General features: G+C 41.6%; 1 protein-coding gene across 1 annotated transcript in view; it reads right to left on the reverse strand.

Moving 5' to 3' along the window:
- The window catches only part of itga10 (integrin, alpha 10), a 26,230-nt gene extending 12,405 nt beyond the window's left edge, over nucleotides 1-13,825 (reverse strand). The window contains exons 1-7 of the mRNA XM_085801329.1: nucleotides 12,846-13,825; nucleotides 6,226-6,337; nucleotides 5,997-6,106; nucleotides 5,795-5,883; nucleotides 3,837-3,951; nucleotides 3,600-3,727; nucleotides 2,771-2,919 (exon numbers count right to left, since the gene is read on the reverse strand). Of these exons, the coding sequence (XP_085657455.1) occupies nucleotides 2,771-2,919; nucleotides 3,600-3,727; nucleotides 3,837-3,951; nucleotides 5,795-5,883; nucleotides 5,997-6,106; nucleotides 6,226-6,337; nucleotides 12,846-12,897 (755 nt within the window). The 5' untranslated portion in view covers nucleotides 12,898-13,825. The remainder of the gene's footprint in view (nucleotides 1-2,770; nucleotides 2,920-3,599; nucleotides 3,728-3,836; nucleotides 3,952-5,794; nucleotides 5,884-5,996; nucleotides 6,107-6,225; nucleotides 6,338-12,845) is intronic.
- Between the last annotated feature and the right edge of the window lie 392 nt (nucleotides 13,826-14,217).

The raw sequence follows: 14,217 nt of genomic DNA on the forward strand, positions 1-14,217 counted from the left end.
GATTTATTATTATACTGTTTTTTACTAGTTTTCCCAAGTCATCAGAAGAGCTTTTTAGTGATATATGATATGATTGGTTGTGTGGTGAGTGATTTTATTTCTACTGACTTGAGCAACAAGTCAATCAACAATCAAACAACCATTTGTCCTGTCATCCCCCTAGACGATGTCTCAACATCGTCTCAATTAAGTCAGACATCTAAGCTGACACTCTTAAGTCTAATTTTATCTTTCTTTCTTTTTTTTTTTTAACTTTAGTCCAAATAAAGTTTGAGATTAAAGTTTAAGATCTATATAAATGTGAATTTATCATCTTGATTAGAATATAGATATGAAAAACTTCAAAAAAAGAGAGAGAGAGGAGACAGGGACCAGTTTGCATATTCTTTTAAGAGCTATTTTAGCTAAGTGCTCGGGTTCAGTGTGAAGTTTATAATAAGGACAGGGTTAGGGGTAAAGGTTAAAAGTCAAACATGCTGTTAAAGTTGAGGTTAAGGGGCCGAGGTGTGAATGCAGTCAATGCCTTTGATGAGCATAAAAAATTAAAACTGTATGTATGAGATTTTGGAGTGTGTGGTGTGAGTCCCTGATGTGTGCAGGGGTATTCATCCACGCATGTGTGTACCGTGCATGTCTGTGTGTGTATTTTTACAGCTGTAGCAGCACTACTTGGCTGACCAGGCTGGGTCAGGCCGTGCCACACCTGCAGCCATGCTGAGCCAGCAGCCAGCCAGTCCAGCTCAGCTAATCTCACTGTTTTTCTACCCTGTAGAAAAACTGCCCGGTACCAGCCCTGCTATGCTGCTATCCGTCCATCTGTACATCTGCGTGTGTGAGAAGGAGTACATATGTTTGAATAAGTCTTAATGTAAATTGTTATATTTTGATATGGTCTCCGCTTGATATCAAATTAATCCAAAATTATTTTTACAAACTGTAAAGCAGGTTTGATTTCTTTACCCTGGCACACACACACACGTAGATGAGGAACTTTCAGTAGTTAAATGCAATAGTTATTTTTTAGTAATGGGCCCTGATGTGTCTACTGATAGTGTTTTCACACTCTGTCAGTGGGAGAAAATTAGCGACAGTAAGAGGCAGAGAGTGGAGTGTGTAGTAGTGTTGTCTGATTTTCCCGTCGCTGGTATTTAAAGGCCACAGTTACACAATTTTAATGGCTCCATTTTCCAGTCACTGCTTTTCAACTACCTTTTAAATGTTCCTCCTAAACCTCTCCAACTTCTACCTTTAAATGTACCAGAAAACAGGAACTCTCCAATTACCTGAGTCTGTGTGTGTGTGTGTGTGTGTGTGTGTGTGTGTGTGTGTGTGTGTGTGTGTGTGTGTGTGTGTGTGTGTGTGTGCGAGAGAGAGAGAGAGAGAGAGAGAGAGAGAGAGAGAGAGAGAGAGTAGAAAAGTAGTAGAAAAGTAGAACACCTCTCCAAGACTCACATCCCAAAATGGAAGTCGTGGCCACACATCAGGTCTGGGAGTGGTGCTCTATGTGGGTATGACTTTAATAAAGCAGGAATTTTATTTTGAAAAAAAAGGGATATTTTAAGACTTAGAGGTTTTCACTGAACCTCAACCTATAGCGCTGTTTCTTTAGACTTAGGTTACAAACTTAAACACCCCCAACATACTTCTATGAAGAGAGGCCATGAAGGTGATAACAGACCAGCTAACAATACAGCCCAGAGTAATGAAAAAGAGGAGAATTTATAGTTGGTGGTATAAGAAGTAGCCTACTCTGATTGAGAATAATTTGTCAAATCCTCCTGTTACCTTCAAACATCCTAACACCTTTTATCCTTGGGGTCAATTTGACTGCAGCAATTTAAAACTCCAGAAAATGATCATAATTAAAATTTGTTACCCAAGTTTATGTCAGGAACCTTTTGTCTGTTTGTTTATTACCTTAAAAACAGGTATAAAGTAGATTCGCAAACTTTTTGAGCTAAAGTATCGAAGTAAGTATTCATCATACAGAAAAACTGCTCAGTGAGTGCTTTATAAATGATTATACATGATTAGATTTTCAGTAGTTATACATAAATGTGTAGAGAAAGGGTGTCAAAACCGGCCCGGCAAGAGGGTCCAATCCGGCCCTCAGGATGAATTTGCCAAGTGTGAAAATTACATAGAAAACAGAAGAGGCATAATATTGTTGAAATTGCACATATTTTTTTTTATCAAGAAATAATAATATGTTTTGTAAAAGGATAGCTCATTAATGTACTAAAACAAATGGAAAAATTCAGAGTTCTTTGATTTATAGGTTATCATGCTCAGGCCCCTGAACTAAAAAGTTTGAGTGTGTAGATTTAATTATTTTAGTCCACTGGGGTAATGTCTGTTGTAACTGCTCCTGATCACATGGTTTGTATATAATATGTTCAATACTAGTACTACTAATACTAATATACTAATACTAATACTAGTGGTACCAAAATATTGCTTATAGAACTAAGTATTCCATGATGTTTAATCTAATTCTTCTGATAGCCTGGGAAACCATAAACCAAAAGCAGCCTGTTGAGATTATTGTGCAGCATATTACTGGAAAGAAGAACAGACTAGAAGAAAATAGGCCTGATTATCATTATAACTACAAATTATATAGAGATAGGTTTGAAGAAAACCCCTAAGAATGTGACATGAAAATGTAAACAGTCAGACAGTTTCCAGTTAGCCAGCCAAATTTACAGTATGCTCTAATATGAGAAGGATCAGCCAGTAAGGGCAGAGTAAGGGTGATTGACGGGCCTACCAGGCCATGTGGATGGCGTATGCAGTGCGTGTCTCTCGTCCCTCCTGACGGCTGATGTTCTTGGCAGCCTCGACCACCTCCTGTGTGGTCTGATAGTCCTTCAGAGACCACTCATGGACCGCTACCTCACCATACTGCAGTATACCAACCTAAATGTACACACACACACACACAGAACAAACACACACACATACACACACACAGAACAAACACACATACACACACACACACACAGAACAAACACACACACACACACGCACACACAAACACACAAGCATTTCAACAATGCCACATGTTCATGGTTGTGCTGGCACAGAGCTGTGGAAAGCAACATCTGAGGCGCATGTTTCTGGGGCGGACTATCTCTTTAAGTACCAATCCTGTTCTTAAAGCAAACAGTGCACTTGGGGAATTTTTGAATTCATTCAAAAACCAGAGGTATTTCCTCTTCACCTCACATTGCCCCCCCCCCTCTCCATCCTCCTCTTTCAAAACCCAAACCCCCTCTCGCTCCCCTTGTTGTTTGGCTCAGTATAATGTCCCCAGATCCCCCCCTGCCAGCTTCCATTCCTCCTCAACCTCAAGCTAGCTCAGCTCATGTCCCTTTACGTTACTACTGCAATTCATTATGGTCATATTTGCCAAACTGGTTCTTTGTATGTGTCACACACTGTGCATGTTTTGACTCAAGGGACTAGCTTGTCTTAATGTTCTGGGCAACAGCCATGGGACTTCACAGATTTAAGTGTAAACCAAAACTCTAACCCACAAATCTTCCATTACAAATGTATAGGCTGAGCAAATTGCAAGTGTTCATTTGCACTTTTACCTGCATCTGGTCTGAGCTGATGTGGAACTTGCTGAGGATGTTGCTGAGGAAGTTCTGCACCTCGTACCAGGGGTAGATACTGTTGGAGCCGTCCAGCACGATCACGATGTCCATGTATGTGGAGCACCCTACCACATGTGGGAGTTCAAAAATATTTGGTTAGCTAAGGCAGGCCAGTGCAGCTTGTTTCTTTGCTTCAGAGTGTGTGAGTGTGTGTGTGAGCAAATATGTGGTTACTTTGCGCTGTTGGAGCGATGGTCTCTCTTGGTTCTAGGTCATCGCTGACAGAGGCACAGATACCAGTGCTGAACATAGATGTACCACACTCCTGAGACCACAGAGGGGCACAAGCCTGCCAAGCCACAAGCACGCACACACACACACACACACACACACACACACACACACAACAGCATCTGTTTTACAGGTGAAACAATTACGGGAGTATCAGCATTTATAGTCAATTTGAGCAGTTAACATTTATAAGCATTTGTGTTGCGTTCTCAAGATGTGTAGGTGGTTATTTGGTTGTTATCAAAGGGTTTAAACACATGGACTTGTGTCATCGGGTGACCCAAGTATAAACACAGAAAAAACACTCAAGGAGGGTAGAGAGGAGAGAACAAAAAGAAAACAAGTCATAAGAGGGAATAAGTCATGGAAAAACTACAATGGTGTGGTTTAGGTCACAGAAGAATGAGGGAGAGGCAGAGAGACTATTGTTGACATGTTGGCAGCCACTGTTGTCATGAGCGGTTTAACAGAGCTGGAACACCAGACCGGTGGAGCAATTTAAATCTGATTGTGCTTAATGTAAGGGGGTGAGAGTGGGGTTGGGGGGGGGGTATTACATTTCAAATATTTCTGTCTTCAAAGCATGCCGTTTATTTGGCTTTCATACTAAGAGGGGAGAATATGTAGAGAGTGTGGAGAGAGGAGATAAAAGAGAAACTCACGCACTCAGCTGAGAGACAAAGGAGGTAGACCGAAAGTGGGGTGAAATGGGGGTAGAATAAGAGAAGGAGAAACATCCTGGTTTTGCTCGCCCTGTCATTATGGATGGGTTTCTCCTCAGGAACACAGACAGGCGAGGGAAGAAGGGATGGAGAGAAGGAAGGGAGAAAGGGAGGAAGATGGAGAAAAGCAAGAGAGGTGCTATGGCTTTTGGTAGGTCTGTCATTAACAAAGGGCCGGAGACGCATTCCGATCCTGTTATAGACCTGACCGCTGGGGTTAAGACACACACACACACACACACACACACACACACACACACACACACACACACACACACACACACATACACACACACACACACACACACACACATACACACACACACACACACACATTAAAGTCGGCTACGTTGGCTAGCATTCATGAACTATGCACGACTCCACACCCGAAGTAGCAGCAGAATAAACCTGGCAGACATGAAAACGCACAAGCACGAATGCCTAACACACATATAACTGTATATATGCGTTTATCCATTGACGCAAACGCACACACGAACTGCACACACACATACTACTGTACACACACACACAGTTCTAGAAGTGTATTCATAAGAAAACCAGAAGCCTCAGAGCTGAAGAAATCAGGGTTGGCGTGCAACAACAAGATGTGTGTGTCAGAGCTGTGGATTTGAGATGTGAGACTCAGATGTGAATCAGAATAAAGTCACTGGATTTTTTATCATGACTCCCAATGAGCAAAACACCAGCAGTGAGTGCCGACAATAACATCTCCATTACAGGACAGTGGACAGTGGAGTTTACAGGTGGATGTCTAGATGGAGGTGGAGCTTATGTTATATGATTTAAAGAATGCCAAACATTCTGTGGTTCAATTCTCAAACGTGAACATTTGTTTGATATGTTTACCATATATCACTGTGTACTTAATATATTTGGGAATAAATGAAAAACAAAAATTGAAGATGGCACCTCTGGCGCTGGGAGTTTGGTCGGAGTTTCACTATTTCTCGACTTTTAAATGGACCTGAGGGATCAGTGAACTACACTTTGTGGCATCTGGAGTCAAATAAAAATAGACTAGAAGAAATGATTCACTCTGATTTTGTCAAACAAACAATCTGCTCTCACCACATCCCTTCAGTCTCCCACATAAGTTTCACAATGCCCACGTAGCAGAAATAAATAGCCCTCTTTGCCACTGTTTAGACTCCATACCAGGAAGCCATCAGGTGAGTCCGGAGTGAGGGTCATTCCCAGGTGAGAGTTCCTCAGGTTTTTGGAGACGTTCTGCAGAGCAGTCTCACCTGAGATGGAAGGACAGACCAGATTAGCATGAGGTGACATACTCTTTGTATCTAAACTTGATATAAATGTGTTCTTAGAGAGCTGATTTTATTCAGATGATCTGTTTTCTCACCTAGATTCACTTTCATGCAGTTTGAGTTTCTCTCCTCTCCCACGATGCACTTATACACATCTCCTTTCCTGTTGTTGGGAGGCCCATCCCAGGGAGCACCAACCAGCATTCTTCAACATAATGACAAAGCCCATTATCGCCAGAACACCATCATGCATCCTCTTTGAGTACACATTATGACAGTTTAATTGTTTCTTTCTTTCTTTCACACAGCCTCACAAACACTTACGACTTCTCTCCATCCATATCATGCTGTAAAACAGAAAAGCCAAACAGAGCGTCCTCTGGCCCGGTGAATATGCGCGGGTGCTTTACATCTATGTTGAAACACTGACAAAACCCTGGAAGACATAACAAAAATATTATTACACAGATAACGCGTTTTACTATGTTAGCTGACATTCCCGCAGGTTTTTAAAATCCCACTGCAAACTCTCACTGTGCAGCCAAACGTAGCCACGGACCCCTCTCACCCAGAACTTTGTTGTAAATTCAGATGTAGATGCCAATGTTTTCAAAAACATCAAATATGGCATAATCCAGAGAACGAAGAGAATGTATATAAAATGACTCTTAGGACATCAATAATATTTCCAATTGTGCAGAAAACACTGAATCCCGAGTTTGAATATTTCAATCAGTGGAAAGAAGTTATTACTGGCTGAAATATATCAATGAGACACGGTCAAACTGTCAGTGTGGAATTAGAGGTTTTTTTTTCAATGTTAAAACGTCTTAAGGGAACTTAAAAGAGAGAAACTGGATGTTAATGGAAATATTTGACATTTTGGGGCGACACTTCGCTCACATCTGGCCATTAAATATGCAAATGTGGCCAGCAGATGGCTAATTTTGTTTATAACAAAGAATGAAAACAGCAACAGCCACCTTTGTCTGAAGATACCAAAATATACCTCAAACATAGCTCAGATTAAGATTTTAAATCTTGCTTGTTTGATACATTTAAAAGCCAGAGTGTGAAATTAATATTTGCCAGGGTTTCTAGGTCACAACATTTCTTAATAACTTCAAATTTAGTTTCCAGACATGAATGGAATTAATCCTCTCATCCCTCTCATAGGGAAAAAAAAGAATAACCATATTTCCCCCAAATTTCTAACTTTTCCTTTGAAACCAGCAAGAAAACGGTTAAACATTACTTAAAAACATGCAAAACATGGGTCTGTAAATTGTCCACAACTGTAGTTATATTTACAGTGAAGCGTCAGATTATCATTTTCTCTTTTGGCCTTGGAGAGTGGGCTGGGAGAGAAAATGGGGGTGAAAATATGGATAAACAGAGTGACCAAAGGCAACTCTGAGGAAAAAGGGAGTTCAGTCTGAGGGGAAAGAGGGAGAGAAGAGAAGAGGCAAAGCGGAGAAGGGTGTGGGTTAGAAAAACTATGGAGTATAGTAAGACCCCTGTTATGACACACAAGCCTGCCCTTCATGCATAGTGAGAGAGAGGTGAGGGAGACAGAAGACACGGAGAGCAGCAAGATGGTTGTGAGACAGTTCACTGACTTGTGGACATTTAGGTGTAAAATGATGCATGAAAACTAGTTCTAACTGTCAAACAATTTATTTTTTCACAGTCTGAAGGGAAATACTAAATACCAGGGACATGAATGTACAATCAATCAAATGCTTCCTGTTAGGAATATCAGAATCTTGCAGTCATCTTGCCTTTTGAGGTTGTTCCTAGTTTCATTATATGAACTCAATCAGTCTGTCACGTTATTCCAGAAAAAAAGAAAAAAAGAAAACTGACTGGTAAATATGAAGCCACAGCCAGCAGCTACTTTATATCAACTGGCTTAGAATAAAGACTGGTGACATTGGGGAAACAGCTCGTATGTCTTTGCTCAAAAGTAACACAATCAACCTACCAGCACCTTAAAATCTCACTAACAGGTAAATATCATTAGTTTAACTATCACAGTTTGAGACAGACCATTGGCTTCAGGTACTGTCAAAGGGTACATTTTCCAAAATGTCAAACTATCCATAGCTCCCTCTATCACCCTTTACCTTCTGCTATATTCTCGTTACTGTTAATTCAGCAAAGTCTTAACATAAATGTAATATTTGGGGGGTTGTTCTTCAAGCTGATAGAACATTCAAGCACTAGTACCTAAGAAAAGAGGAGCCTTTTTGGCCAAACATGACTATAAAAACATTTCCTATAAATGGACAGTTCCTTCCACCTCTGTCAGTCTGAGACACTCCATGACGTTCTCTACAGTAAGTATTTAACTATCTGTGTGTATCTACTGCGTGTCATTTGTAGCCATGAAAAGCAGGGTGTGTTTCGTTAGAAGGAATTTCTAAATAAATTTGACTGTACATGTAATTTTGCAGCATCAAGGGGTACAGTAACTCCCCCACTGTACACAACTCAGTTATTCAACTGGAGAAAAGTAGTCCAGGACCAGAACGTTGCTGCTGTGGTTATACATCATTTTCGAACACACTTGTATACAGATACTTTCCCACAAATACACACCGACACACACAGACAGTTACCTCAGCCAGGCCAATCAGAGGGGGGATTCCACTTGGTTTTTGAGCGAGAAACTGGATACGTTCACCGTTTCTCTTCCATCTCCTGCATGCACATGCTGTAATTTCTTCAACTTGTTCTTTCACTTTCTCATTCTTACAGATGTTTTTCTTGTAATGTCATTACATTTTCAGTCTGCTCTTTATTGTTCGCAGATTTACTCACTGGACATCTAAAACTACAAGGATGTGGGTTTTTGGCTATGCTCGTATGGCTTTAAGGATGGCAACGTTGGTCCCTCAGTTAGTCTTGATTGAAACATCTCAACATCTATTACATTGATTGCTATGAAATTTTGTATCGGTAATCATGTTCATTTCCTAGATAATGAAGCCTAAAACGCTGGAGATGCCCTGACCTCTCGTCTAGCACCACAATGGGGTTCATAGCTTTGTGGTTTTGACTTAAAGGTGAAGTAAGCCATTATAATCTTCTTTTTTTTTATCAAGTAAAGTTAATATCTCATCATGGTTTGTTAGCTGTGTGTGTGTACTAAATAAAAAAATCAGAGGCTCTTGTTGTGTGTGAGGGAAACACAGGGGCAGAGGGGGGAGAGGTAAATCTGCCACTTGCGAACAGATACTGCTAATTAAAGAATGGGAAAGGAGAGGTAGCATTCAACACTTGTGTCAGTGCTCATGCATGTTGAGTTTTTAGGGGGATTGCGGTTGAGAAACATTTAGAAAGAAGCTCCTAGAAGAAATTTTTACCAGTGGCAGCATGACAGCATAACAACATAATTGCATTGTCAAGATGAAGAGATGGCCAAGAAACAGCCAAAGTTGAGAGGGTCAAATTGAAAATGAAGTGCTATGATCAGACAAGCGTAACAACATTTGTAACACTGGTCAAGCTCTCAGTCAGTGAGGACTCCATGGCGGTCAGACAGGCCATAAGAAATTCAGACTTGGACTCATCTGCTGTGACTGGCCCACACTCCAAATGAAAGAGACTGACTGGACTGGTAAAAACTTTACGGATGTTTTAACAGCGAACTGATGTGGTGGCGCATTTGATACCAGCCCAACCAACTGGTATTTGTCCCAGTGGTCGTGATGGTCACGACCTCAAACAGGTGAAAGTCAAAAGGTTGCTGTTGAGTTCAAATGGCAACAGTCTTAATCCAACACTGCTTACTGCTTACTGTTTTAATGTCTCATCAACTTTGCCATGGTTTGCCATGAACTTTGGTCCTCTTCAAGTTAAACTGTAACAACTTTGGTAACTTTCATTTAACGCCACCATTGGGTCAAAGTTCAAATTTGTCCAATCCTTTGAACTATATATCTACAAAACAAAAAATATTTCCACCATCCCGCTGTAGCCTAAAGCTCAGTTTAATGCCAAACTAAAATGGTGACCTTGCATCCGCTAAGTATCAGGATGGTAAAGTGCCAACATTCGCATTTTGCACCTCTGTGCCTAAAAACAGCCTCACAGAGTTGCTACTGCAGCTGTAATCTCAGTCTTGTTTCCGTTCATTTTGTAGATGTGTGTGAGCTTCCAATATTTCAACGTCCAAACCCCCAGTGACTTTGAGATTCAGCCATCTCCCTGATTCTACACAGATGTTTAATACACTCCACCAATGGGAATATGCGTAGGCAAGGATACAGTAATTCCTTAACACTAAATCTCTCGTTTTCATGGCTTGAATAAATAAAAATATCTCTATCCAAAGTCCCTGTATCACGTTATTCCGTCTCATTCTACCACCACCCATTTTACACAGAGCTTTGTGAAACTTTTCTGTCTTTTCTTGTGGCTGCATCACCCACCGTCACCCGTTCCAAATTTCTCTCCACAACAAACCAGGCCTCTGATAACAACCTCTGCTACTGATTTTCTCCTTCATCCCACTGGTTCACTCATTCTCTCATAAACCATAAATTGCTCTCTCTTTTTTTTACCCTCTCTCCTATAACACACACAGACACACACTGTAACTCTACCACAAGGCCCCCCTCTCTCTTGCCAACCCCTCAGACTCCCACTAAACAGTACCATCATTCCCTGTTTTCCCTGTCCTGTCCTCCCTCCCTCTGGTTTCATTTTCATTGGGGTTTATATATGACACTGTACCGCAGGCTGTCTGACCACCCATCGCCATGACAACTGGCGGCAAACATTTATCAGGCCAAACTGAGTCCAGATTCTCGCAACCACACATTCAGCTCTGGGCACAACTTCTCAAACGTGTATGGTTGTGGCTATATATAAATGTGAGTGTACATGTTTAGGAAAAGAACAGAAACTATAGTCGAGGGATGCAAAGACGTTGATGTATAATGTTTTAATTAGACTGAGATATTGAAGTCCCTAATGCCTCCTCTGTGAAAGGTCCAGCAGTATAGATGTCTGCTTGTTTGTCTGTTTCTATCATCTTCATTCAACTGACTCAACTAATAATGTTTCCCATGCAAGCCCCCCACCCCCCACTCTTCACCTCCTCTCACTCTTTCACAGATTTTCTCTCCATTATCTCAAATGTGTTCTGTTCTCATCTCTGTCACCCTCTCGTGGGGAATGGGGGTGGAAGAAGAGGAAGAGGGGGAGTATAGGAATGAAAGTCAGCAAATGATAGCAGAGTAAAAAAACACAAGGAGATAGCTGGGAGAATAATAGCTAGAATTTATGAATGGCCGCTGTAAATGGAGCTAAACACACACAAGCACATACACACCTGTGTTCGACATATCAGTAAAGCATAACAAAGTGTAACAGACATGGGATGCCTGCTGCCCACATCAGGGGAGCTCTGCTAAAACCATTAACATTACACACATACTCCCCTCGAATACATGCTGCTGTGTATGACACATGCACAAGCTAAAAACATCACACACATGCAAGAGCACACACATACACATGCACACAGAGAGAGAGAGAGAGAGAGAGAGAGAGAGAGAGAGAGAGAGAGAGAGAGAGAGACTACAATCACATAAGCTAAAGCACAAATTAAGGCATAGGTTAGGTGGTTAAATTGCCCTGTACTGTACATGCTTGATTTAAACAGCTAATGGAGGGTAATGTGTAAAACCATACCACAGGGAACATTCGGCTGCTTCAATGCTATATGCATTCCTTCTTAATTACTCAACTTCTGAATAAGAGGCACCTTACAAAGAGCAAAAAAAAACCATAGCCTCATGGATCAGCAGGCCTTTTAGGCTAAGGTTCAAATCTGGCACAAATGCCAACAATCTATAGATCAACTTCAGACACTTTGTGTGCGATTCCTGGCAGATATGAATGAACTTAACATGCCTTGCACAACATATCACTCTGTTGATCTAATTTTGCTTAATGGCTGCATGCTGTAATGCAGCAGTCCAACCACGGCTTATCGGCTGCATAACCATTCAGTTTAGGTAGACAACAATGGTCTTTTTCTTCAGTTTCTTCCTGGTGAGCAGGAATGGCTCAATGAGGTGTGTGGGGCCAGTCTGCCACAGCGAACATGAGTAGTGGAGGGGAACTGATGTTCATGTTTCATGGAGAAAAGACGCAGGGCAGGGACGCCTTATTAAGGGCACGTTAGACATCAAGTCCAAGAAATGCAAATGGGGGATATGACCTGTGAGGTCCTCTTACACAGCTGCCAGGGTTAGAAGGTGTCAGCTGAAAGCAGAGATGAACCAGTAACCTTTTGGCAGAGGATACATGCAAATATCTCTGATGACTCCAGACATCTCCCGGTAGCTGAAGGCCTCCAAAGAGAATGAAATACTTCCTCAGCATGGACATCGCTGATTGATTTACTAAAGGATGAGACTCTGAACGGGGAACCATCACTTTGCTGGATTCATGCGTAACTTCCTATACGTTTGATCTGTCTGGCAAATAGAGTGAGGCCATATGTTTTAATGCGCTTGCCTTTCTGCTCTATTGCACAGTCATGTTAGGAATGTCTTCAAGGTCAGTCATTTACTGTCACAAAGAACAAAGCTCTTTGGGAATTGGGGAGGCACGTGTGACGCTGTTATTCACATATGTTGTCTGTTAAAGACGAAAAGTTGTGGAGGTTAATGACCATATCATCCAGTTGGACAGCACTAGAGGAGAGGAGAGCAACTGGAAAGGGAACAAGCATCAATCATGGGCAAGAGTTCGACTTTTCATAGAGTTGAAGCAACTTTAAGATTAGTGATTTAAGTATTTGCCTACCTGTTCAGACTCAAATTACTTAAAAAATATATATATATGGAAAAATAAAGCTCTAGCATATTTTTTACATTTAAAATCATAAACACCACTGAAATAATGGAATGAAAAGTAGTTCTTACCTTTGAAAAGGAGGATGAACCCCAGGCACAACAGGTATTTACGCCACTCCATTTATGAAACAGAATGAAAGCAGTGTCTACTATTTTCTTCCTTTTCCGTCTGTTTACAAAGTGGTCTCCCCTGAGCTGGTGGAAATGCAGTACATTGGCGTCCACCACCACCACACGCACACACACATACACACACTCACGCACGCACGCACGCGCGCACACACACACACACGCACACACACACTCACAAACGCATGGACACGCGCGCTCTTTCAGCCCTCTCTTTCCCCCAGAGATGCGTAAAATCCAGTCAAACGGTGCTGCAGTGGCATGTCTGCTCACTTCAGGACTGGTCCGTAAAACAGAAACAGGTTGTCAAAATAAAATAAAACTATTCCAGGGTTATTGTTGTCCGTGATTTTTGGCGTTTACGGTTAAAGTTCCCGAGTGGCACCGCGCCGGGCAGGTAGGTAACCGTGGTGCCCGGAGATTGGCTTAAAAAACAAAGCAAAAAAACTTAATTGACACTTCAGTGACCCATGTTTTTGGGCGTGAAAATCATTGTACCTGCCCCATCAAAGAAGAGGCCACAGTTCAGAGTCATTAAACCATTACTAACGCGCAACACCTTCCCAAACAGTCCGTCAGCAGTGCGCCTTATCCCCTGGACTCCGGTGCGCGTCTTTGAAGATCAAACTCTCCCGTGGACACAAACTCCGTCCAGCAAGCCAAAAAATTAAGGTGAGTTTCTGTGCGCAGTTCCTCTTATAACGTATAATCCGTGGTCCTGTGTAATGGCTTTCACATATTAACTCCAAACCACCTCTCGCCCGTGCGTCCCTGACGATGTAAATATGTGCCTCCAGTAACGGATTTCTCTCACTTTGAAATGAAAGAGCGCATTTATCCTCAGAGCTCCCCTCCCTCCCTTCCTCCCTCCCTTCTTCCCTCCATCCGTCCTCCTCCATCAACCAGACTTCTCTCTGAGCAACTGGTTCACATTGACAAAACCTCAAACCCACATCTCTCTCCATTTCTCTCTCTTTCTTTTTCAAACTCGAGTTTTCTCTTTCCAAGTTCTTGACAACAATCCATGTTCGATTTCAGTTCACCTACACAACTGCCCTCAATTAAAGAGTCCAAAAAGACAGAGAAAAAAGACTTAACGTGGCAACGGTGGTCATTTTCATTAAGAGGCGTCAAAATACTTTTAAATTTGTCAAATAAAGAAAAAGAGTAAAGGCTTTAATGCTTGATCCAGATGGCTCCGTTATATGTTGGTTGGTGCATGATGGTATAATGTCCACTGAGTTGTGAAACACAGGTGGAAACATGATTGTCACTTGCTAAAAGAGAGCAATCGTTAATATGATACAATCCA

Source organism: Trachurus japonicus, chromosome 16, assembly GCF_045865225.1.
Source record: "Trachurus japonicus isolate A0001 chromosome 16, Traja_1.0".
Taxonomy (NCBI): domain Eukaryota; kingdom Metazoa; phylum Chordata; class Actinopteri; order Carangiformes; family Carangidae; genus Trachurus; species Trachurus japonicus.